A 27,518-nucleotide genomic window follows, 5' to 3' on the forward strand; every position below is an offset into this window, starting at 1 on the left:
CCCTTTTTTTCCTTTTTAAGTTACTCTTTAAATGCTGGAAAGCAACATTAATTTGTTATGACAAAAATATTTGTTAGTAATTTTTTGAATCGATCTCCTCTATTAAGGACATGCAGATGAATAAGAGGACAGAAACAGAAGTACTATGAAAATTCCCCAGGAGCAGGGAAAGAAAAAAGTGATTCGTGAGTTTTATTTAGACTTATAACTGCAAGAGGGAAGTATAGGGCACCTGTGAGCACCACTGCTAGATAAAAACAAAGTAAGTGCTCATATGGCAGCTTACTGAAGACAAGGCCCTGGTGCTGCTTGGCTCTGAGTGAGCACGCTCCAGTGACGAAGCAGAAATGGAGTCCTTTTTGGCAGTCTGACAGCAAGCCTTAGTATCACTGCTATCCAAAAAAATGCCAAATCCCCCAAAACAGCTATCAGTGCGAACAGCAAAGGAGCATCCAAAGAATCAGTGTTAAGAGTGTGTTAAGAATGTGATTGCTTTCAGCTCAGATGTATGAAGCTTAGAGAAAAATAATTAAGTTAATTTGACAATCACTCTGCAGACAGGATTTGGGATGAATCTGCAGCCAACACCCTATTCTGAATTAATGCCACGTAAGAGGAATCAGCCTGTACCTCTCAATCCTCTCAGATTACAATTGCCAGAGACTCTATCTCCACAGGATGGTGCGACGATATTTATCGGAGACTCAAAAACAGATCCCTGAGAGTTCAGAGTACTAGGTTCAAGTCCTGTTCAGAAAAAAACTCTTTCACAGATGAAAAAAACAAACACTGAATTTTCTTTAAGGCCATTGTTAAAAAATCCAGAAGATCAATATTGCTACTAAAATATTTTTGGCTCAAGTGTAGGAGATGTTACACTCCTTTATAGCTAACACACAGCTCAAGGACCCAGTAGAGGAGGAAAAAAGAGAGACCTGAAGGAAAAGAAAATTAAGAACACTTATCAGAAAAGCATATCTCACAGCCTTTCCTGTTGTTTATAAGAACAATTAAGTATTAGGTCTGCTCTAGCAGTTAATATCCAGCAACCACACACCAAGACAGAATATGTCAATCTTGAATTAGCGTGGAGTTCTGGACAGTGTTGCCTGGACAAGGTAGAAAGGAAAGGCCAGAAAGAGTTCTCAGTTGTAACCAAAACCTAACGCCCCTGGTCGGTCCAAAGTGACTTCTACTGCCTCACTTAAGACTTATCTTCATAACCAAGAAGCAAAAAGATGGCCTACTGTGAAACCAAGAATGCATGTTCAAACAGCAAGTTGTTAGATAGCAAAAAGCAGGCACCAGCAAAAAACTTCGTAGACCTACAGATCTAGTTTGGGTTCTCTCTTGCTCTTGAAGATGATTGTCCAGACAGCATACCGGAACTTTCCCTAACACCTCAGGTGATGAACCGTTGCCATCCAGACACATCCAGGGAAACAGCAAGAACAATGAATGATGTCAGTTCTCTGTGTTACAGCTCCAGAGGACAACTCCTTTGACAAGGACAAGAGGATCCTGTGATGCCATCTGCCTAAGTAATACATGGTCCAACGTTATACAGGCATGAAGGCCTCCAGCAGCTGGCAAAATTTGGTAACAGATACTTCCCAAAGCTCTGGGCTCGATAACAGAAGTGTTAAGCTTCTGTTTCTGAGCAGAATAAATATTTTGGGCTGTCAAGACAATGGACTCTGTACACGAGGAAGCACAACAGATCTCCCTATGAGAGGGAAATGGAAGGGAATCCCCTTGGCTGGTAAAGCAGAAGAGCAATATGGTCCAGCAGGCAGAAGGTTAATGTCTAAATTACAGGTTGCTCAGCTGCTCCCTTCATCAGAAACAATAATTTCTTACAATGCAGGGAAAGATCTGACCATCTGACCCAAATACATGGGTATCTCTGGCTAAAGGAGGAAAGCAGGAGCTGAAGTCTGCTTTCAAATGTATTTTCAGCCATACAACCTAGTTGCTGTTACACAGGGAGGGTAAACTGAAGCAGATCTCGCACTGAAGGAAAATTACCTTAAAGCAAACTATTCTGCAAGTTCTTGCTTCTACTTTTTAACATTTTAACCCTCTCCATTGTTGTTCTACTCATCTTAGATGAGGAAACACACCATAAGCTCTGACAGGACTGACGTTTCACGTCAAGTGAAACCTAACTAAAATGGAAAAAAACAGGGACCCAGACAAATATGACTGCTGCCAGCATGTAAGTAAAATACAATCTCAGACTTAAGGGCTAGCAGAAACAAAACAAAAAACCTCCCACCTTATATTTTCAGTGTTCACAAACTACAAATTCAAGACTCCACTCTTAACAGAAGGAAAAAGAGACGTCACGGAGAGTTCTGCAGAGCACTCTGAAATAATAATTTGCTAAAATACAGGCAAGCTGCCCAGGGAAATAGGCATGTATTTGTACTAATCAGGAATCATTACAGCTGAATAGAATACTATCAGTTCTCGAAATTATGAAGTGCTTCATTTTTACACAAAGCCACAATTCAGAGATTACTAAAACTCACTGTGTGAATGCAGAAGAGTTCTCAAAACTTAAAGCAAACTTAAGAAAAAGATCCAAAGATATTTCAAAAATACATTGACTAGATCAATAGAAATATATAATGAATAATAACATATACACTGGTATAGTTCAATTTAAAGCTTAGACCACTATAGGTAATATTAGAGCAAAGGTAGGAAGTTTACATTCTGGTGGACAGACTCACTTAGGGAATGTAAAATATCACCAGATACACACATCTCATTAATATCCTACAGATAAGCTCTAGCTTTTTACGGTATTTTGTAGAAAGCTAAGCTGTATACTGTTGAGTAATTGCAAAGTACCAGGAGCTCTTCTTTAGCTCTTACAGAAGAAAGTTCCTATCCTAATTGAGAATGGTTAGGCTGTTTGGGTACGTAGTTGAGAATTTAGCAGGGCCTGTAGCGATAGGACAAGGGGCAATGGTTTTAAACTAAAAGAAGGTAGATTCAGACTAGATAGAAGGAAGAAATTTTTTACGATGAGGGTGGTGAGACACTGGAACAGGTTGCCCAGAGAGGTGGTAGATAGGTATTGTCAGGACAGGAAACCTGAATTTAAGGAACTGAAGTACATGTGCATAAACACATCCTTGATTAACTGTTTTTTTCCAAACAAAATAAACATTGAAAATAGCAGCCTTCTGCAGTATTTCCACAGTTTTCTGACAACCACTCGAGAAGGTAATATGTATTATTATGCATGTTTAATTCAAATAGGAGATGAACTCAGAAAATTTATCAGCCATTCAAAAGCCTTGCCACAACTATATTAATAGGCATGGGCAACTGGAAAGGCATAAAAAACCCACAAAGGTCTAAAGACTAAAGAGGCATTGGTATATTTTAGAAAAAGACAGTAAAAGAAGATCGCATCATTAAGATAAAAACAGCAATTAAAGAAATAATATGAAATCGTAAGATTAAACAAAAAACATAGCTATGGACAACTCAAAATTGATACAATCTGAAAAGGGGGGAGTAGAGTAATTGTGAAGAACCAGGAGAAGAATAATTAGTAAGAGGAAATTTCATCTAGAAATGCAATGCAAAAAGAAAAACAAAAGAGATTATTGATAGCTTAAAATGACAGGAACAACAGGGTATGGGAAGAGCACATTTTAATGCATGTTAGCTATTTTTTGCCATGCCTATTGTGGTTTCATACCTCTCACAGAGCGGGGAGATTGGCAGAGAACTTGCAAAGATAATAACATTAGAGATGATTGTCCAGATCTTTCAGCACTTTCAGCTTCTCAATTATCTTGTGGGATAGTTATTCTCATTTTATAAAGTAAAAAAAGATGAGCATAAAAAACATGAGCTGTCTCCAAAGATATCTGTTCAGAGATTTTTCCTCCAATGAGTCCAAGCCATTTTAAGCACAAAACTATTCTTTCTTAAATGCTTTCTGATTTTACTGCACTTACTAATATGCTACTCAATTTTAGCAAACTCTTTAAAAAAAACCCAAAAACCCCCAAAAAACCAACAAAACAGAGAGAGAAAAGAATCTCAAATGAGAAGAAACAATATAAGAGGACTGCCGAGTAATGGGATTTTTGCTCTTGTGGACGTACTTTTTGAAGAAAAGCTCATACAGCAGAAGAACTCACTTGGTTAGTGATGGGGCAAGACAAGAATAATGTGTCCTTCTGGTACTGACAAACAGATAAAATTTATGAAAGAGATTTTGAAGTGGAAGGATAGTGTAAAATTAATAGAAATTGAATCAAATTAAGAAGAACAGGAAATATTTAATTTTGACTAGAAAAGAAGGAGAATGCTTGAAATTACTACAATTCTTCTGCCTGTGACACTTTGACTTCTGTGCACACGTATTCCATGGACACACATGAAAAGCAACTGAACCTCAAGAACAAATGAAAAGTAAGACACCATAAATAAGAACATACACAGCTTATTCATGACTGCTAGCTTTTCCAATTTTCTAATGTGGAAGGGGGCACTGAAATAAGGAGAGGAGAAAATGCAAAAAAATAAAGACCTTCCTTTCTCTTCTTTTTGAGATTTATCTTGAATATCATTAAAATCAGACACAGCCACTTGCTTCATACAGTAATGAAGGGGACTTTAACACAAAGCTGGCGCTCAATAATTTGTACTCATGTAACACTTGTTTGCAAGATGGGCAGTCAATCATGTTCATCTTCAGCAACTGATAGACCTCCACGCACACTATGTACTTCAACTGTGGCAGCTGCTAACCTATTTCACACAAAAGGAACCTGGTAATTACAGCCTTTGAAGTGCTATTCCCTCAGCAGGAAATATGTTCAGCATATTATCTTCTTTATGCACTTACTGCCTCTCACTTCTATTTTCTAGGACAGACTTACATTCTGAAATGATTATTTTAATTCCTTGTTTGGCTCTGCTTATTTTCTTGCAAGTTGTGTCTGTTTATTCCATGCTTGGTTTTCCTCCCTGGCCGCCATCTGGGTTGTGCACAAAACCCAGATAAGCATGCCTTCCAGAAGGCTCCAGAGGCATAACGGGAAACGTCATCATCAGGAGCATCATCACAACTGTGCCACAGCTGTGTCTGCAGCACATGCATACTTACACAGAGTTTGGGCTGAGGATGGCATGTGCAGATTCAGTTATTGATACTAATTCTTCTCCATTACATTTCTACCCTGCAAAATGGGAGATAGCATGAACTGTTTTGGGGGCCAAAGGGGAAGCTGATTTTTATCTGCATGATTTTGTAGCTTGCTTCCCCTTTCTATGTTCAGCCTTTTGTTTGCCCTGGACGGTGTTTGGAAAGAGATCAGATGTAGATTTTGATGATAAGAATTTTTGTGATCGGAAGCATTTAAAAACCACTAACTCTAAAGTCTAACTACTCAGATACTGAAATATGAGGTTTCCCAAGGCTTTTAGGAGTTTATTCTTTCAAGAAGATGCTATTGGTCTTTACAGAAAGCACTTAAGAGATCGAGCACGACAGTTTCCAAGCATTTACAAAACTTAGCTCTTTCTTCCTATCTTATAATTTTGTTCAGTTTACTGAGCATTTCAGTGCCATGTAGCTGCATCACCTAAAGACCCATTTCTCTTTTTAGATTAATTTTCCTCCAAGGTGTGTGCAATTCATAAATATCCTACCCTTGATTTCTCCTTTTCCTCCCCTCAAAATCCTTTTGCTTTCAAGCATTTCTATTTTATTGTCATTTACAAAGGTATAAGACATACTTTTCTTGTATTAATAAAAACATTAAGCCTAACTGTTAAAGCTCAAAACCAGATTTGGTATAGAATTATCACTAAACATTTAAGTGACAATTATGCCACCTGATATATATCAGAAGTCTTCAGAAGAGATCATTAACATTTGCCTCTTCTGTTTGTAGCTCAAGTTTCTGACCTTGTCATTGACTCCATGAGAAGCTCTATGGAAAAAGACGAAACAAATGTCTGATTTGAAGTACGGATATTTAAGGACAGAACTGTGATTTGAGGATGTTAAAGGAAAAGGATGAAGAATCAAAGCAGCAGTCAGCACCGTCTCACAGTCGAAAGGCTACAGATGACAGAAATTACACTTTTGCTAGACTCAAAACTCATGTCAGCACGCAGTTTTGATATGCTGTAATATAAGAACATGAGACAGCAGCTTACGCAGTGCTTAGAAAAACACCATAATCCTCTTACCGGTGACACAGGAAAAGAGAGCAGATTTATGCTGGAGGGAACTAGATCTTCTCTTTTTGGCAAGCATTCTTGAATCGCTTGGTTCATATTTTTCAGCAGTAATAAACATTTTATGCAACTTGGGATTTATGCCTTGTGGAATCATACGTGGGCTATGCTGGTAAAAATGAAGCATTTTGTTTCCTGAAATAGCTTTGTGGATGCTCCTTTTGTTAGACTGGCTTTGATTGTAAGTCTGCAAAAGAGAGGAGAAATCATAAGTTGTTGGATTGTTTTTTCACATAACTTGATCAAAAGTAAAGGAACACCCGAGTGTCTGTGGGGTTTGTCATTATTGTGTGTTCCATCATCAAGATGCTTTTTGTTTTTTTTCTTTTCTTCCCCAAACACAACTAAAACAAAATATGATGCAAGACCCTGAGAGCCAACCATATTCCCCCTTCTGTGAAAATCGTCTCTTAGGTCAACATAACTGCTTGTGCAAGTTCTTGAACTGCAAGTTCTTGAACTGCAAGTTCAAGACTTCCAGTATGCCTCCACATTATGGTAACCGAAGCAGAGAGAGCAAAGGAACAGAAGGACATAGATGAAAACAACAAAGCAATAAGGTCGTATTGAAAATCTGATAATGAATACATTAAAACATAGCTACTAAGTTTGGGGTTTTTTTCTTTTTTAAAAAGCTTCCATACTAAAATATCTAAGTCAAATTAAATTTGAATTATCATCGTTTTGTGCCTAGGTAAAACATTCAAAGCAAACGTAACAAAAAGCAAGGAAGTACCAAAGAACAGTGATTGTTCTTTAAGTTGCAAATGATACAAAATACAAAACAATGTACAGCTTTTTACACTCTGTAAATAGATCAGAAGTAGGCACAGCACTTGAGAGAAAAAGAAACACAGCCCTTACCTGGGGGAATTTACAATCTGCAGTAGATACAGGGATGATGTAAATTAGTTTACATCAGAAACAAAGAAAGGAGATCAAGCAAAAAAAGGCGTAAGATTATTTGTTAATGTCATACATGCTCCAAATCCTTTTAATTACACTCCATTTTTACTGTGCAACAGAGAAACCAAAACAAAGATGGAGAAATTAAGGAAAGAAACTGGTCCTCGCCTCTGAACATTTCTTGTCCTAATACTCTTCTCTGAGTCTCTGTTACAGGTCACCGATGGAGACAGCGTGCCCAGTTAGGCAGACTAAGTGCCCTGAGTATGACAGTATGGCAGCTATGTTCTGTTGAGAGAGATGATCTTTGGAAGCCAGGATTAGAGGAGACAGACACAAAGATGCTCTCCACATAAAACTGGAAGAGGTTAACGGCTAGCTCTATTATACCGTCCCTCAGACATTCCAATAAATCTCTTTTAATCCTAGAACAGGCAAAAAAGTCTTTTTATGGAAAAAAAATTATATTACCAAATTCATTGCTTAATGGAATTGTTACTTTGCTGTTACTGAGACAGTATGTTTCCTTTTCCTTTGTTTCACAGAGAGCGTCAGCTTGGCCTGACAGGAGCCTGAGAGGCTGTGAGCTCCCCTGTGCCCTTCTCTTGTATCGGTTTAAATCTGCAGCTAACAGCCGCCTTCCAGGCTGATGCACATGCAGCTGAGCTGTCACAAGACGTTAAAAAACCCTAATCAAAACACAGCACATCTCGGAATATGGCCGAACTAGAAAGGCAGAAGATTCACAAGCCGAACGCTCAGGGAACCCAGGGCATTAGCAGGGTGAAACCGCGTGACGTGTGCTGCACCGCTGAGACACAGCGTGCTTCCACGGGGGACAGCTGGACTGAGCGGGGAAACACATGGGGAGGTGAGGACCGGAACAGAGTAATAAACACTTTTGTAACAGAAATTCCTGCCAAACATCAAACTTCCAGACCTGCATTTCCCAATTTTTCCCAATAAAATTTCTTCAAAAGCTTTATAATTGACTTGAAGTTGTTTGATTTTTTAAAAAAGAAAAACAAATTCCCACAAATTAATAGGAGAGCATTAATTACTCAGCTGAAAGTTATGTGATGGGGAAGAATCTCCACATTAACAGATCTGGAAGGAGACTCAATCAAAAATCTCCACATCAGATCTGGAAGGCGACTCAATCAAAAAAAACCCAACAAAAAACCCACCCCCACAAAAATACCCAAGCAAAAACAAACAAACAAAGCCAATATTGTTCAGCAATTAAATTTATTTCATGATCTCAAAACAAAAAAAATTATATAAAATTACTCTCCTACCTGGGGGAAGGTTCTGCTTCAAAATCAAAAAAAACCCAACAAAAAACCCACCCCCACAAAAATACCCAAGCAAAAACAAACAAACAAAGCCAATATTGTTCAGCAATTAAATTTATTTCATGATCTCAAAACAAAAAAAATTATATAAAATTACTCTCCTACCTGGGGGAAGGTTCTGCTTCAAAGATTTCTGAGGAAATCTGAAGAACACAGTAATCCAACTGCCTAAGTGAAACTCCAAGGAATTTAAGGGACCATTTTAATATCCCATTACAGAGCAGAGCTTTCAGTAGTAATCAGTCTTCATAAGCAGCATGAGAAAATATCTATTTACATATACCATTCACTTTTATCATTTTTAACTCTCATCCCTTCAAAGCAGCTTTTTTCCCTCAGGCAGGATTCTTTGGACCCTTATTTAGAATTAAATCCCTGCTACCTACAAATTTAAACCAGAGGCACAACATCAAATGGAATAAATGAAATAATAGCAAGACGCAAATATTGGGTTTACAATTAGCTTACACAGATCTCAGGCTTCTCTGTTATGAAACCTGATCCAACTCAGAACCAGCCTCGCAAGTGAACGAAACCAGCGAAGAACAAAATCAATTTTCAGCCAGAACAGCGAGAAGCACCCTAAAAATGGCTTGCATTCCAACAGGGGTTGCACGATGAAACTGTAAAGATGCAGGTTCATATTACTCTGCAACCAATCTCACCAGTGAGTGATGTCAGCAGGGACTTCCTTGCCTCCTCCTACCTAAACCCTGCCCTGCCAGCTTCCTTGGATCAGACCTAGCAATCGTGTGGCTGCGGGATGAAGCTGGGCAGTGTGCTGGTACAGCTGAAGGTCGGTTCTCCCGGCTCACAACTCATGGCTTAGATTTCCACTGGTACCTTAGTTTCCCAAGGGGCAGCCTGCACTCAGAGACAATTAATTATACTCTGAGTTGAGTGCTGAGGTTCAGGAATTTAGCAAAAGTAGATTTCCGCTTAAGCTGATCTCTTCAGACCTCACACGTAAGTCTGCTACCACTAAGTACTTGTCTGAAAGCACAGTGTCATCAGCAGTTCAGAGTGAGACGCTTCCAGTCCTCCCGCTCTCAGAGCTCCATCCCTATCTCTTCCACATGTTGTTCTGCACCCTTGGCAAAACCCCTGTATTTTCTGAGTTTCAGTTTATCATTTACGAAATAAGTGTTATTAAGAACAAAGCCTTGAAGCCCTTCACATTGAGAAAGTACACATATTTTTAGAACATTGTGGGCTATTATACTTTCCTGTAGGGACAGTTATAAAGCTGCTAGGAGCGCTCAGGATTGCTGTGATTTTTAATACACAGTATATAGTTTCCTGGAATGGACTAAACAAGTCACTTTGTTTTCCCAGTGAGAAGAAAGCTACACACTCACCCGTTCCTCCCGCCCTTCGGCGAGGATGACAACGATCCTGCCTTGCCGCCTGCGCCCCGTTCGGCCCATCCTCTGCACAAGGCGAACTGGACTTTTCTGGGCGTCAAAGCAGATGATGAGATCAACTTCTCCAATGTCTAAGCCTTCTTCCCCAACACAGGTAGAGACCAGAGTGTTATACCCACCTTCACGAAAGCGTTTTACCACCTGAATAAACGATTCAAATTAGATTTAACAGGTTAGCCAGAAAGCCCCTTATACACACTTGGCAGTTTTTCTAGGTTCAGACAGAAGTTGAAAAAATTAATTTATATTTTAAAACTACAGAACTTAGTCTTTCTGAATTTGTCAACTACTACCTCGTGATCAAATACCACGCACTAATGTTATCAACATCAACATATCAACTCTTCAATTCTAAAATAAAGGAAAAAAAGCACACCTTATTCTGACTCCAACCACGGCATTCTTCTAAAATTGATCTTCCCAACTTTGCAATTAAATACTTCTTTTTTTAAACTTTGCAAGTTCAAAATTTAAAGGATATATTTTATTTTTTCTGCCTACATGAGTAAAAAAAATCCCTATAGCAAGTATTTGAATATTTCCCCAGATTTTCAAATATATAAAAGTTAGCAGTTGTTAATATAATTTAAATATATAAAATATTTCTACTCATACATTCTGTTCAGTGAGTATAATTTTGGCTAATCTGAAAGCAATTGAACTACACAGGAATTTACTAATGACACTTTAAAGTTCAGTCACTGCCATACAATCTATATAGTTACTCATATAGTTATTTACACAATTAATTCTCTTTATCATTATTTCCTAATACAAGTCTCATCTTTTCTTTACCTCAAGTTGTTCCTTTTGTGTGAAGCCTTTTGTGCTCTTTCCTGTGGAGTGGCCAACAAATGTCATTACTCTAACAACTGGACTGAGCCGGAAAAGCATTTCTGCAATTTCTTGCACGCTATCTCGAAATGATGAGAAGATCATCACTCTGGTATCCACAGCGTCCACAGATATGCTTTCAGTCGTGACTTGATCTATTTAATTTTAAAAAGCCAGAAAAACATTTTCATGCATGATTTTAAAATAATTATGAATAAAAAAAAGTAAGGACAGGTCATCCCATCAGCTACACATTCACAGCTCTCATCTCACTTAATGGGAAGATTTTGTCCAAGAACACTGCATTTTGATTTTTTTCAAAGAAATTTTCTTTAAAAGAAATTTCATTTAAAAAAACCCCAACACCTAAATCAATAAATAAATAAAAAACAGTAGAGAAAACTGACAATTACCAGCCTCTCAGCCTATTTAGACCAACCTCCCAGAAAACGCTCAGAGATATACCGGCTCAAACAACTCCTCTTTGGAATCAAAGCAGTTTTCTAATTTTGGAGAATTTACACCAACTAATGGTGAGAATGTCTTATATCTGAGGTACCATTACTAATGTTACTTTGAAAAGCTGAGGTTTGATGGCAGGTGTCTTGAAATAAAGTTTAAGATGCCTTCTTCCAAAGAGCCTACAATGTGACTTTTAAATCTGCTACTTGAATGCCCAGAGCCAGATGAGGTTAGCAATACATAGCAATAAAAACACTATTACCATTAGTTTAGGATACAGCATGGTGGAGTAAAAGAGATATGTATCAGCTTTCTATGGTTTACTACAGAAAGCTGCCTCTAGTTCTACAGCTCAGGATCCTCACAACAGCAGAAATGTGCAAGAACTTCCCTTAATACCCTAATCTGTTGCTTCTGAATGATCTGCCATCACAACTGGTATACCTCTCATTCCAATAGCAAAGATAACCTTTCCCTTTTCTTTGAAAGGAAAAAATAATTGCATTGATACATGGTTTTTTAGCAAGCTGCCTTTGACCAAAACCACATTTCTTATGTTATACCATCACGGATTTTATCTTCTGAGTACTCAACTTCTTTTTTTTTAAACATATAAGGGTATCTGCCTTCATGAGCACAAGCAAAAGCTATCTAAGCAACATGCAAGTCTCGAACAGTCAGCTTCTCTTTATCCGATCCAAATACTAAAACAACATGCCCATTACTGCATGCTACGAAGTAAAAATCTAGTATGTTAAAAAAGAGAATCTCTAAAAGGGTATCATGAATTACTGAAATCGGCACAGATTGCATGCATTACCTAGACATAGCCCTCAGATGAAACCGATTAGATTTCTAGGGATAAAGATCTCCTCTTCTACATAATTCTCCACAAAACACCTTTATCCCATTAAAAGAAAGGTTTAGACAAGGAATTAAAATTCTCAAGACTGAATGTGTAAAACCGTGTTTCCCTGAACATAGGAAGAACAGTCACTTGGTACTTCACAGCAGTTTCACGCTATGCCTGTAATTCCAGTATCAAACTGTTTCTTGAAGTTAAAGCTCTTTCTTGAAGTTAAAGCATTAAGCATAACAGATAAAGTATACATATCTTTCTGATCAACTATCAGAAATTCTGGTTTAGTTGTTAGTTGTGCATATCTACATGCAGAAATGCTTTCAGCAGCTTAAGTCAAAAAGGAGAAGCTGAAGCTAAACATTTTCCCCATTTCTTTTTAAGATGAGCCTTGAATTCACAGGTAAATTATGAAGATGGCTGCCTCTGGTCAAAACAAATTTTACTCTTGAGGCTGACAGCCAAGGAAGTTAGACAAGAGAATCTCCAGAGGTCCCTTCCAACTAGCCTAAATTATTCTATGCTATTCTACTGCACCGTTTCAGTAAACTGCAGGCGGTATGGGAGGTCATCTGTCAAGTACAGAAACCAGTCCCCAATGAAGGCCTAGAAATGAAATGGTGAATATGATTCAATATTTTTAGCTAGAAACCAGACAACTGCAGCACTGATATAATGTGTTCTGCATAATTTGCCATCTGAGCAGACCGACAAGCTATATATTTCAGAATAAGTGCAGGTTGGATATATCTCACTCACATGAGTTCATATTATTCTCCTCCACTAACTTTATTCTGAACAACATTATTCTATATCTATTTTTAGCATATTCTCATAACTTGAATAGCAATAATGCTCAGTAGCATCTGTCCCTGTATTGTAAAAAATGTTGTACTGCTGCCATTACCTCCTTGACCTTATCCAAAACCAGACTTAGAAAATTCAAGACGTTAGCAGCCCATAATCAATCTGACAAGTAATCCAGGTATGGAAGATTAGCTGGGAGAAGCTCATCATGCTGAGCCAACATTTCTTAAGGACTGGCCAGAACGTTATTGTGCACTTACCTGAATTGCTGGTAAGTGCATCTTGCAAAGCAGGGGCAATAGCTATGTGGTCAGGAAGCTCAAACTCAACCTGGTTGATCACTAGTTAGAAATGGTTCAGAGTTTGCATAGGCAACTTGGCACTACTCCCCTAAGTTCTCATATGAGAGGTTTCATTCCAAACGGAGTAAAAAGCTGTTGTTGTTCCTGGTATGGCTAATGACTTAGGTTATTAATGCTCTCCTTTTCCGTCTCAAATGTAGGGCTTTTCAAGGAAAATGCTTTGCAGAAGTAGTTATTGGTTTTAAAAGTTAAACAGGCATGAATACAGTAAATTATGATTCAGAGTAGTTCAATAATGCATAATTGGAACAAAGCAGAGTTAAGTTCAGGGGCTTTGTTTGCTTGGTTTTTTTTTACCTAGAGATAGTACACACTTGCATGAGCTCCTGAAACAAACGCTGAATTTATTTTCCACTGCTCACATAATGATTTAGGCTTTTACTTCAGAGCCTTCTGATGGAGCAAAGATACATGTGATTATGTTTGGAATCTTAATAAGTACTCAAGTTTTTATTGACAGACTCATGACAAATTCTTGTCTGGAGGAGGGAGAAATCAGGACATGGGTATGTACTCTATTCAGTCAGAGTCCACAACCAGAATTTAGGGTGTAGCTACTTGCATACATGTGAATTTAGAGTTTACTTGCAAGAAACAGGGAGTAAGGGTAGAAATACAGGTTTGGGGTTATTGCTCAAAAGGTATCATCAGAGACACTATGGCACAGTGAATAATAAGGCAAATGAATAAAATCACAGTGTCTCACTATTTCTGTCAACTGTCCAGCACATTTAGGTTGAAGATGCATAAGCTTAGGAGACACAAGCTGGAGCCTACTACATTCCCTAAGTTACTGGAATGCCTCCAACTTTGTGATCAGACTGCGAATTGTAAAGTGCCTTCTAGCCTTGTATTATACACAAAGATTTCAGGATCAGTTGTTTGTACTTGCTTTAAATTTAACTACATGCATCTAGAGAACTGTGTTCAGGACACTGCTTTATATTCCCCATGGCCTTGCCTTGCATGTTAGTTATGAGGATAAAGGAGGTTACAGGAATCAGAAGCAAGGAAGGACAGCAAGAAAACCTAACACACCTAGCTCAAGATATGACTAGATATGCTACCACAGCTCACCACTTGTGCTGTAAAAGATTATGTATTTCTTCCTGCACAGTTACTGTAATTTTGTATTTATAACCATAAAGACTTAGGGTTCATGCCTACTCACTTCTGAGGTTCATGCACACGGACACAAATCACAACATCAAAAAATTTGTATATTAATTACCTGTTAGTAATATTAAGAGACATGTCTGACCAACACTGCAAGGAAATACATATCTGATGGGATTCATATGACAGCAAAATCCATGCTATCAAAAGAAGATGGAAGAGTATTAAATATGAAAGTTAGTTAAAGTAATTCCAGCACAGAATACAGAATTTGAAAACAAAAGGCAATAGCTTAGAAAGATGTTACAGACAGAAAGAAGTATGGATGGGAAGGGGGTTAGAGGAGGGGGATAGGGGGGGCAAAAAAAAAGAAAAAAAAAGTAATTTGATTAAATGCATTTGGACTTAGTATAAACTAACAAAAATAGAAATGAGGAAACTTAAAGTTGCCTAGACTGCTACTAGAAAGCAGCAGTCATTTAAAGTGTATTCTGAGAATCAAGCATCTAAGATAGAAAAAAAACCAAAACAAAACAAACAAAAACCCCCAAACAACCACGGAAATGCAGGTCAGAAATAATCAGAACTTCACCGAGCACAAAGATCCAAACAGAGGAGGAAAGAAAGTGAAGAAGTTGCAAAAAAAATTATTGTTACTGATGTCATCGTTCCAAAAGCAACAACTGGATCAAGAAGGTGAAACTTCCTAAAACCAGAGATGTCTGAATGATTCATAATATTTTGCTTCATAACCTCATGCTACTGTATGACAGATTTTTTCCTCCCTTTTGGTCAAGATGAAAAAGAATGAGAGAAAGATGAATGTAATTGAGGGTTTTAAACTTCAAATCCATGCCTCAGAGTTTGTCATTCTTAGCAACAGGCTGGATATCAGAACTTTTATCCTTAAGCTCCATAACTACGTTGCATCTAACTTTGCAGGAGATACTGGTGGCACTGCACTGAGAGATGGTTTCCAGAACAAATTCTGTGACTATGAAAATCATGAGACATAGTAGCACTAGGAATGAGTTTGCTATCACTGTTTTACTAAGCTGGTAGAACAGTTTATATCAAATTAATAATGATAGCTTACAGAATGTTTTTTCTTAAAGCAATTTTATGGTATAGTTCTTCTAAAGAGGACTTTCCCACACAGACGATGCACGAACATACAAGACAACAAATAAGCAGTTGAACAAATTAGGAAATAAATCAGTAAGATATCATTCTTTTTCATCCACAGGTTCAACTGTTCAGATACGTTTTCTTTGAGTTGTTGGTACATACCAGAACATCCCTTTTTCCAGGATTTGAAGTGTTCTATTACAATTTCCTCCAATTTCCTTAATTTTGGATGGCTATAGATAAATTCCTTTTTATTTTCAAACACTGAAAAGGAAATAAAGCAATTAAAGATATAAGTAAAGATGTAAGTAAACCTGCAACAAGTATGAAGGTTTAGTGAATTTCATTTCCTCCCATTACAATTCTCTAAGTCAGACATACACATTCCTGACACTAGTTCTAATTGTATTCACCTAAACAAACAAATCAATAAACTACTTACAGAAGCACATTTGTTAAACCCAGTTTTTGAGAAAGTGGTGTTACTTTTGTTACAGTCACACTGTAAAAGATATATAGTCAAACAGTAATATTTTAACCTTTCATTTTAAATCAAATTAAAAGCTTCAAACATAGAAAACTTGTTTGAAGGTAGCTAAAACCACCGAAAGAAAATAGATAGATAAATAAATAAATAAATAAATGTATGTCTGGGGAAAACACTCTGGAAAAAAGCATACTAGCTGAGTGTATCACAATGAATAGCTTCCTGCATCTACAAACTACGTAGAGGTATCTACGGTTTCATTTACACAGAAAGTAAATACTCTGTCCCTAAAAGGGAAATACTGACCTGTTTTACTCTTGTAAACATTTCCATTCGCTGAATCCAGAGATGTGTCTGAAAACGTGTCTCTAAGCTGCTGATATAGCTTCATGAAGTCCTCATTACGACCAAGTTCATTCTTCGTACGGGTTAACCCTTTGTAAAAAGTTGAAATATCTTAGTGTTTAATCTCCGGAGTGAATATAATTTTTGCTATCTAAAAGACAAGCTTTCTCAGAAGTAGCAAGCTCCTTTCAAGAGCTGAAAGATACACGTTAGCGTTAGAAAATGTAATAGACATTGTTTGGCATCAATATTTTTTCAGGGAAGATGCCATTATAGAATTTAAACATGAAAACATGAATGTAAACGTGAAAAACGTATGTATAAACAGAAGCCTGGTCCTGTGTGTAAACTAAGAAGTTTTACATCAACCATTTAGCACTAGAAAAGCCATCCAATCCAGAAACGTTGAGGGTAGTGAGACACTGGAACAGGATGCCCAGAGAATCGTGGACGCCCCATCATTGGAAGTGTTTATGGTCAGGTTGGACGGGGCTCTGAGCAACCTGACCTAGTGGAAGGTGTCCCTGCCCACAGCAGGGGGGTTGGACTAGATGATCTTGAAGATCCCTTCCAACCCAAACCATTCTGTGATTCTATGAAGTGCTGGCAGTTACTCAGAGAGGGGAACCTAGACGAAAAGCTAGAATTAACAAGTTTCTTGAATGATTTTATGTCAATGTTGAGAATAATTTTGTTCTACTCAAACCAGAAATCAAACTTATCAGAACCAGTACAGAAGACCTATTTATTAGAACTATTTTCCGTCAGTCATCTTTCAGGCAGTTGGACTAGATGATCGTTGTAGGACCCTTCCAACTGAAATATTCTATTCTACTCAAATATTCTATTCTATTCAAAAGCAGACAGGGATTTAAGGAATCTGAGAAACTAGGAAATACATGAAGTGCTCTCCGGTGCCTCGGTCTAACAGAAGCACTATACCATCAGAAATGTAAAAATCTGCACATGTGAAAGTAATAAATTGTAAAAATGTCAAAAGCATAAAATTAATGAAAAATTATTAGCACATGCATACTATAAAAATATATTCTATAGATATTCTATAATATGAAGCAAGCACTGTACACTTTTGGTTCAGACGTAGGACAAAGCAGTGTAATTTTAATTAAGCAGTGCTGTAGGCGAAGTAGCTTTTGTAAGTTACCACTCAGTAGTTACACAGCTAAGTGTAAACCAAAATGAAGCAAGAAACACAAGAGGCACACCATGGGGTAACCTGAACAGCTGGAACCTTCCCCTCCCACATCCAGTGTTTAGAAGACACTTGCTGTTGGGCTGACATTACCAAGTGGAAATTTTCCCCCTCAAAAAAGATGTCAGTACCAAACCAGGTCTTCCAGATAGCAGTGACAACCCACTGGGTCTAAAAATAACTGTGGAGAATTGCAAAAGACTCACAATAGTCAGTGATAGAATTAGGAAAATAAACTGAGACCAGAACAGAAAACAGCTTTCTATTTTGCTTAGTGAGCATGGACAATGTTGCACAGCTAGGATAGAAATTCTAGTGTGATGTGTCCAAATCTGTAATCTTCTGGCAAAGACACTTAAGACTCATGCATACATGAGTTTTGCTATAGGGGGAGGAATTGCTTTACAAGACCAAACAATTTCTCATTTTAAATTGTTCAATGGTTATTCTCTGTCTGTCCGGAGATATTACTGCCACTTACTCTGAGTTTGTGCCTTATTTTGTTCAGAATTGCTGCCATATAAACACATTTGCTTTCCCAAATATACTGTCTTTAACATTGTGCTAACGTATTTCCAATAGGGATGAAGGGGAACAAAATAGCAATTACGTTTGCAACCCAACCCTTACATAAGCTGTTTTGTGCAAAACTAGCCATACAGATGAGGTAAATTAAATGAGAAGGAGTGGAGACAAAAGGAAGGATGTTTCTGAAGACATTTCACCTTTTGATCCATCCATAATTCCACAAAGGTAGATAAATAATGACCGTGTTCCCATTTGCAGCAGCAGCTCATAACCATGATATAAACTGATACAAAGTGCAAAATCTCCTTCAACTATTCCTTGATGCATTCCCTGTGAAAACAAGATAGATGCATCATTAAATTAGGAAGTCAATAAGCAGCAGGAATCATACTGCAATTCCTATGACAAAAAAAAAAAAAATTGACATCTGAGAAATAGAGCCAAAGCACAAACAAATGCACAGTGAATAGTCTGTCTATCAAAACCTTCAGGAAGCAGGTTACACAATTCTTAATGATCAATGAAGGCAATCTTTTTCCACCTTCAAGATGGATGATCTCCTACCTGTATTATCTTTCAAGATTAGCTCATTACTTTCTGATGTAGCAACAAACAAATAATAGTCTGTCTATCAAAACCTTCAGGAAGCAGGTTACACGGTTACACATGATCAATGAAGGCAATCTTTTTCCACCTTCAAGATGATCTCCAAAATTGACATCTGAGAAATAGAGCCAAAGCACAAACAAATGCACAGTGAATAGTCTGTCTATCAAAACCTTCAGGAAGCAGGTTACACAATTCTTAATGATCAATGAAGGCAATCTTTTTCCACCTTCAAGATGATCTCCAAAATACCTGTATTATCTTTCAAGATTAGCTCATTACTTTCTGATGTAGCAACATGCAAAATCTGACAGCTGAACCATCCACCATTTGGCAAAATTTCCAGCATGTCTACCCAGGCTACAAAATTTGTCAGGAAAGTTGTCCTGTCTACTGTGAAGTGTATTTCCCAATGTTCTTTTTAAGCTACACGGTCTTTTCTTTTTTTTTTTGCTAATATTCTTTTTTTAAGTTTGCAAACTTTGAACACTCCATGACAATTTACAGAAAAATAGGAGCAGTAATGTAGTTTTGAGGGGGAAAGTGTAAATTTGGCAGTCAGTAATTACAATCTAAGTTCTCAAAACAATTTCAGTTTGGAAACCGAGTTCTTCATCTTTTCCTTAACTTTCCTATATTAGCATTAAGAAATGTGGAGCAAGTGGGCATATTTTATTCCAGGGCTAAAAACAGAATATTACAAAGGAAATCTAACTTAAAATGTATCAGGAAACTTTGTACACTATGGAGTATTACTATTTATTCACTACTTTAATAACGTGAAATAAAGAAAGACGTTTACCATATTTTGTGAAGACGGGTTTTTTCTATATTGATCTCTTGCTAGAATTATCTGGTACTTTGTAAGGCTGGGAATATCCCGCCTTCCTAAAACTCCTATTTTAATCAGGCGTCCAGCAAATGTTTCTAGCACCTGTAATCAAAGCACAGAAGTATACAAGAGATGTGAAGGTATCTGTATTTAGCCCTTTTAAGTAGTTTTATTTTTACAGATCTTACACAACAGAACACAAGCAGCTCACTGATTTTATTTGAAACATAGAATTTTTCACATCAGACTGTACTGATTTCTGAATAATTTGTTACTGAGCCAGGTGACAACATGGTGCTCTGCCTCACCGTAAGGTTCTCCACTATCAGGATGTTTCTAGCCTAATTTTCAAATTTTTTCCAAGACCAGCAGAATTTTCACAACTTGGTTCCCTAAGGATTTGTGCCCTCCATCCTACAGACACCCTCCTGCCCCCAAGATAACCCCATATCCATCAAATAACTGAGAGGTTACACCGAGTAACACACACTGTGCTTTTGTAATCACACAAGTACTGACCGAGCAGAGAGGAAACGAAACAGGACGGGTAGCCAGCTACTGAACTCATGCTGCAGCTCCCTCTCTTACTGGTAACCCTAACTTCAATGGCGTTTCAGTCTCAGGAGAACTTGTATTCATCTTTGAGAAGTCTAAATTACCGCAGGCGGAAGACTAGCCAACAGGTTAGAAAGTTGTGTGTGGAAAGGATGGGAGTTGGGAGACGTGAGCAGAGAGGAATGAGCGCCTGGCAGATGGGCCTGGCACAGCAGCATGCCCCATCTCCTTCGGAAGCCAAGCCAAAAGACAATTTGTTTTTATACATCACATGTACCTGCTTTCCACATCAGTGAAACAAGGGAACTGACCTGCACTAATTCATCTTAATCCTGTTTTTCCTCTTTGTTTCTCAGCCTTAGGTGGTCAGGATTTTTTTCACGGACTTAGTTTTGCATGAGCACTAACTCTGTAATAATTGGAGTAATCAGATTTGTTCTACAAAAATTACTTACAATCTGTTGGCCCACTTGGCTAGTAGCACGAAAAACATCTTAGTACACAATAACGAGCTTCTCCAAAGGCAGTCTCGACTTAGTTTGACAGCAAATAGTTCCTGATAGCTGCTGACATGCATACAGTGTTTCCCAAGCTTTCTGGGCATTTTAACACCAGTTCAGCTGAACTGCACTAAGGAGGCTATAGCATAACAAATGCCTAATCCCTTTATTACTGTTCTTTCAGCCCACTGAAAATCAAGTCCAACTGAACCAATAAAAACAGGCCTAACTTTCAGGCCTCAGACAACACTGATCTAAGTATGTCTTCAGCTTGCAAAGACAAAATGCCCTAACATGGAAAGACAGACAACTGTAAAGGTGCAATGTTGTGTCTATACACGAAGTAACAACACTCCACTTGTCCTCTTCACACATTTAGTGTATGCCGGGTTTTTAGACCCTGTTAGGATGCACAAATATTATTAGCCACCACACTCTGCTCATACCCCATCAATGCAGTGGCAGCTTAGTTTAACTCTTTCTCTCTGCTTGCTTTGATTATTTTTATAGTTTGGTACTTCTTTAGCTTCTTACTCTGTACAATGCCTACGTGGCATTAAGTGGCAAATCCTGAGAAAAGGGGTGGGAATAATTGCCATCATCAACCACAGCAGCATTAATCCCCCAAAGAATCAAAAATGCAAAGAGAACTTTGGAAGAGTGAAGGAAAACTTGTGAAAGCACCAGCCAAACTGGGGAAACAATGTGCTGGGGAATTTCCACGCCGCCCGCTCGATGCCTGCAGGTCTTTCAAAAACAGCTAGCTGGAGTCAGCAGGCTAAGCAAATAACAACAGATAAAGGCTGCTGAGAAATAATAGAAATGAAGCCTAAATTCTGAATGATGTGGTGCATCTTAGGCTGCTCCTCTTCCCTACCCTGGGCCTTCAGGCTGGAATACCACGTCTCAGGCAGCTTGCTGCTTTTGCTCAGAGGAACCCAGCTCGGCTCATCTGCTCCCGGCTGGAGAGGAAACGGGCGATGCTCACAGGGGCAGCTGGGAGGCCACTGGGAGAATTCCGAGGGCAGGAGGGTGCTGAGGAGCACTGCCCGCTCCGTGTCTCTTGGGGGAGTTGATGTCAGACCAGCTGCGCAGACTGAACGCCCACCTGCGCCAAAGAGCCCCCAGGCACTTCCAATCCCAGTCTTCAGGTTTACCTTTACCTACAGGGAGCCTGGGTCACAGCCCCACACAGCTCCCCAGGCAAAGCAAAGTACAGTCAAGAGACTCCATCATGAAGCATTCCTGCTAATTAAGACTAATGGATTAATTAGACCAAATAAACCACTAACACCACTAACAACAAGCAAACACCAATTGGAAACTACAATATTGCTAGGAATTTCCAGAGAAAAGGAAAAAAAAAATTCAAATAATCTTTTCTTAAAATACAGTCAAAAATATTCACCAAGCTACTTGGAAGTCTAAATGCACAAGAAATTAATTTCTCATATTTGGTTTAGTTTTAAAAGTTTAAAATTCAAAACTTTGTCTTCTAGCAGTTTGTTATTGTTATGTTGTTTGTAAGTCTGGCCTGTACCTGACAAGTCACTTTCAAAGGACAGAGACAGAAATGTCCATACCAGCTTATAAAAAAGGTATTTAAAAAATAAATAAATAAAAATGTTGACCATGCAAGGGATAACTCAGTGCTTTTTACTTTAATGGGATACCACTGAAATAGCACTTCACCCTCCCATCAAACCCGAAACAGTTGGACATAAGGACACTTGAAACGCTGAAGATCAAGCTTAATAGTTTTAGTCTCAAGTAGTGGAAATGGAGTCAGTCTCTGAACACAAATGTTTCTCTAGAAAAGAGATTAATGTTTTCATTAAAAACTAATGCCCACATAAGTATAATATTTCAGCACTGGTTTATTATTTCCTATACTTGTATAGCTTTTAAAAAAAAAAATTTCCATTACATGTACTTTTATGTTATAAACCAGGTCAAGGGATGAAACATGCAAGAAAATTGTATTGTCACTGTCTGCTTGATGTACACCCCTGTCTGATTTAATCACCTTCTGCAAAACAAACCAAGGAAGATTATTATGAAAGACAGCAGGATCCAGTCACCTGGAGCTTCAAAACTAATAAGGAACAGTAAACATAACCTACTTAGAAGAGATACAGAAACAAGCACTACTCAGAGTGATTACATTTATCTTGCCTCCATACCTTTATTTTTAATTAAAAAGATAATACTTCTGGAAAGTCTCCTCAATCTTTCCAAAACATTTAAGCGTTACATTACCTGTTTAAAAACAGAACTGTAGCATTAATTCTAAATTAATTGCTTACTAGGACTCATGGGTCTTTCTAGCTCACTAAATTCGGTTCAAAAAGCTGACGGATTTACTACCAATACATAAAAGACAACCAGTAAAATTATCCCATACTGCACTAAACTTGCCAAGAACATAAAGGTTTTTGCTGAACAAGGTATCTTCCCCAAAAAATCACGCTGATTTTTTGAAGCTTGTACCTGAGGTTAGCTTATGACCTGCCGTTTGGAGCTACGACATTAGCTGAGGACTACCATAGTATAAGCAGAACTGGCAAGGCAAAGAACTGTTACTGTTTCAGCTACGCCTCACTAAAAACTGCTATTAATCTGTTTTCTCTTGGCACAATAAAAAAAACAAAGGCTCTAAACAAATGACCCAGCCTAATTATTTTACTGCAGATTTGCAAGCATTCTTTACCAAAGAAAAACAAGAAATCTCCCACGCATAAATAACTGTTTGTTGTTGCATTTCTTTTAGAGCAGAGAAGGAAGGGTTTGAGAGAAACCAGCCATTAAGTAGACTGTATCTTCACAAAACAAAGACTGAGAAGGTCCTCTTCCATCCACAGGAAAGGCGAAGTGCCAGGAAGTTGGCACAGCACTCCCAGCCTCGACTCTCAGACCTGATCGGGTTTATACAGTCACACTGCACTTAAATAGAGCTGCCATTTCCCTTCATCTCTGTCCCCTGCTCTCCCAACTCACCCAGCTCCAACATTTTCAACGCACAATATGCCACAGACCCCTTCCAAACATGCTGGGGCAGATGCAGAATTGGTGTGCAAAAAATGAGACTACACTGTGGTCGGTGAGGTAACGTCACATCTACAGCTGTGCGGGAATGTTAACGTGCCCCACTGACACATTGGTCTGCCTTAACAAGGGACCACCAAAACCAGGAGTAGGGAAGTTAACACAAGCAGCTCCAGAACACAGATCCAGATTTTTGCTGTGGTCGTGCACCACATGGACATCATGCTGCTCCCGCTCTCTGCTCCAGATTTTCAGATTTTTAACAAAGGGAGCGAAGGAAGACAAGAAAGGGAAAGAGGAGACTTCTTCCAGGCTCTGGCCCCACCACTCAGAGCTGGGAAGGCAGCTCAGAAAGTGTATTTATCACAAGTCTTCACAACAGAGTTGTGATCATACTGTCCTAAGGGAGAGCAAAGAGGTTTTGCAGGAAGGCATGAAAGCAACCAGGGCCTTCTACAGCTCCAGGGAAGAGCAGCCCAAGTGAAGGTTAGATGAAGATCTAAAGCATTCATCGCTTTGTTTTAGCACTGAAACTAGAAAGGTTTGGGTTTCACAAAGTGTGCTACCTTGAGAAGTGTCAGTGCGATAACCTAATATTCCTGAAAGTAACTTCCAGGAGGAAGTCCAAGGAACAAACTGTGTTCAGTCTCTTCCAACTGTAACTCCAGGTTGAGTGAGAAGTCTTGAGATTCCATCAAAAAAGAAAGTACCTGGCGATCCCAGCAGCGATCAGAGAACCAGCCAGCCCCACAGCCGTAGGAGCACGTCTCACGGATGAGTGAGGGCAGCTTGCAGATACCCTTTCACTGACTGTAAAGAAACTTCCCAGGCACACAGAGTACATAAAGTTTACGCACAGAGTGAAAACAGTTTATTGTAACATTTGATGAAGCCTCTAAAATCATAGTATAGTACATCAAAGAAGGGAAGGAGGACAATTATTAACAGAAAAAATGTGGGTTTATGACAGAGAAGGCAAGTGAGGAAGGCATTTGGAGCTATGACTAGTGCTCAGTTTTAGTTATTCTTCCTGTAAAACTTCGGAGTCATGCCAAAGACAAACAAACTCTAAACATGATGGAGAAACAGTGCTGGTTTGTGTAAGCGTTCTACTGACATTTTCTTAGCTTTCCAATAATGAAAATAAAGCAACTGGGACACAGCAGGGTACAGAGTTTTTAAGCTGATCTTATAATTCTCCAAAACCAATACTGATCAACCTAGTAATGATCTTGGTGCCTCTGAAAGTTTTGTTGTCAAGTTTATATTAACTCATTCAGACACTTCACAGTCTTCCCACTCTCCAGGGCTTTGTTACACATTGAACATATACCATTCTTCCCTGGAAGCTGTTATTCATCGAAACAATACAATAGTTTGTCCTCTTTTAACATCTTGGTTTTTCTCCTATTACAGCATTTTTCACTTCTTAAAAGTCACAAAAAAAGAAGACCTACAGTTTTTACTTTTCAGTTAATTTCACTAGGAACATTTTTACTCTTTTACTTGAGGAGTTACAAGAAAGAAGTGGCTTTTCTATATCAATCTGCCATTCAGTAAGAGTAAATGTCATCACTTTGCCACAGGGCAGAGAGAAGCAACCTACTGAGGATGTTTCATATCCTCAATTTGCAAGGCTGAATACTTGTTTTTCTTTTATATTCAGAGATAAGACCTGCCAGGAAAGCACCAAGAATACAGCACTAACAAAACCATATTCTCTCAAGAGTGACTATTTATTAGCCAGCAGTCACACACAAAATTAACAAGTTGGGGGGAAAAAAAAAACAAATACAACAAAAATCAGCTTTGTTCAACTCCAGCAACAATCAGGTAGTCTATTAGCCTGAGCTGACAGCAGCGTCTAGACACAGACCATGATACATCGTCAGTACTCTATCAAATGTAGCCCTTTGTACGTAATTACTAAGCACATCACAAAACAAAACCAAATCAAATACACAAGCAATAATCTGTGCAGATGGCTATTTAAAATAGGAACTTAAACACCTACTAGCCTCTTTCTCACAGGTAGCCAGTCGATACTCAGTGGCATTTCTCACAAATAGATAAATTTGGCTGTGATTTTCGACAATTTTTCTGGTTGTTGGTTTTTTGGTTGGGTTTTTTCCCCCCCATCTCCAGCAACAATGCTTAGCAATCCTCTGAACAGAAATCATTTCATTTAAGCAACTATTTATACTCATAATTAATGCTTGAACAAAAGAGTTGGGACTGTTTTCTGTGAGAAAGTGTCAGAATTATTTATGCAGGACAGGCAGAGGAAAAGCCTCTACGCATTGCCTCAGAAAGTCAGCTCTTCTCAAGAATAATGGTTTCCTGGAAGAAATCTTCAAGAGCCAGGATGTCCTCACTTGGTAGTAATAATCTAACTTCCAAAATTACGTGGAAAATTCCTCACCCACAAAACTGAAGTCAGTGTTTGTGCTGTACTAAAGTGTAATTTAAGACACTACCTGTGACATGGATCGATTCATGTTGTGACTTACTTCAAGGTACCTACCCACAGAAATGTAGCTGCCCCACAAAGTTAGTTCAACAGCACCTTTGTGAGGACAGTCTAGTAATTGTCAAAAAATACAGTCCGCTTCAGCACATTTTCAATGAATCTTGCAATTCTGCACACTAGGTAGTTGACCATGAAATCAAATCATCAGACAACCAAACACTTAAGCAAGCATCATCTCCAACATTTGTCAAGGGTTTGCCTTCTCAGTGAATTTCAGATCAGAGAAGAGTCTGTGACACTGACACACTGCCCACAACTAAGAGGCCAAACATCCTCATGGTGGAACTACCTGCCTGACTTACTGCAACCAGTGCATTCCACTTTTCTGCAAAAAACCCCCACATGCTACATTCACTAGGAAAGAACTGTTCTCTCAGGACATTCCCACTGGCAGTTGTTCCTCCATTTGCAAATTCTCAGAGTCCTTGGCTGGTCAGCTCAGCTGACAGAAGAAACACTTCATAGAAACTGCAGGGTTTCAGTCTGTAGTGTTAGAAGTAGAGAGTCAGGACTTGCACGTCTCTGGCTTCTAAGGCAATTAATACTTCATTGTCACATCAAGATCAGTCCCTGGGATTAGGTATCCAAAGCTAAGCCTGGGGGAAAGATACTGATCAGAAAAAAAAAAAAAAAAAGAAGGGGGGGGGGGGGGGATGGGGGAGATTAAGCGTCACATCAGAGAGTCAACAGTTACATCCCTGAGCTTTGGTCTCCTCCTGCAAGCATCTCAACAGTGTACGGGAGAGGACTGTTTTCCTATTATTCTAAAATTCCAAAATCCCAGAGGTTCCCCTTTCCTGCCTGCACAAAAAGGACCACAACGCTTATCTCACATTAAATTTGAAGTTGGAATGAAAGACAACTACAAATAGAACCACACGCTCCACGCAGACCCCTGATTCAAATTCAGATCCTGCTTTAATTGTCACAGTCATCCCCATAACAGGTCTGCTCAGCTACCTCTTTCTCATAAAGGCTTGCCTCAGCAATGGCAAAATTATGCAGCTGTCAACTCCCAAAGCTGGACTTTCAATACCAAAATGACCCATGGCTTTTGCACTCCTAACTGGAGCTAGTTTAGAATGACCTTGCAGACACTCCTGAATAAAATGGAAGATCTGTCTTTCAGTTATGGTTTGAAAATATAAAAAAAAGTTTCACAATAAAGAAGGACTAACAAGATATGAAGAGCAGTGGGGGAAAAAGACGATGAAGACAATAGCTAGGAAAAAGAGTAGGAGTTAATAGCGAAAAAACATACGAAACAAACTTTTTTAAGATCTATACTGCTTGGATCCTACGGCACCAGGTGAAACTACGGAGCACCAGGACTGCTAGCAAAGTG

At 38.6% G+C, this 27,518-nt stretch overlaps 1 protein-coding gene across 1 annotated transcript in view; it reads right to left on the minus strand.

The window, feature by feature from the left end:
* Positions 1-27,518, minus strand: part of FANCM (Fanconi anemia complementation group M) — a gene marked incomplete at its 5' end in the record, with an annotated part of 78,661 nt that overhangs the window by 32,193 nt on the left and 18,950 nt on the right. Inside the window, 7 exons of the mRNA XM_019474785.1 lie at positions 6,232-6,466; positions 9,899-10,105; positions 10,760-10,953; positions 15,695-15,796; positions 16,326-16,454; positions 18,303-18,435; positions 19,514-19,645. Of these exons, the coding sequence (XP_019330330.1) occupies positions 6,232-6,466; positions 9,899-10,105; positions 10,760-10,953; positions 15,695-15,796; positions 16,326-16,454; positions 18,303-18,435; positions 19,514-19,645 (1,132 nt within the window). The remainder of the gene's footprint in view (positions 1-6,231; positions 6,467-9,898; positions 10,106-10,759; positions 10,954-15,694; positions 15,797-16,325; positions 16,455-18,302; positions 18,436-19,513; positions 19,646-27,518) is intronic.

Source organism: Aptenodytes forsteri, unplaced genomic scaffold (assembly GCF_000699145.1).
Source record: "Aptenodytes forsteri isolate BGI_AS27 unplaced genomic scaffold, ASM69914v1 Scaffold76, whole genome shotgun sequence".
Classification (NCBI taxonomy): domain Eukaryota; kingdom Metazoa; phylum Chordata; class Aves; order Sphenisciformes; family Spheniscidae; genus Aptenodytes; species Aptenodytes forsteri.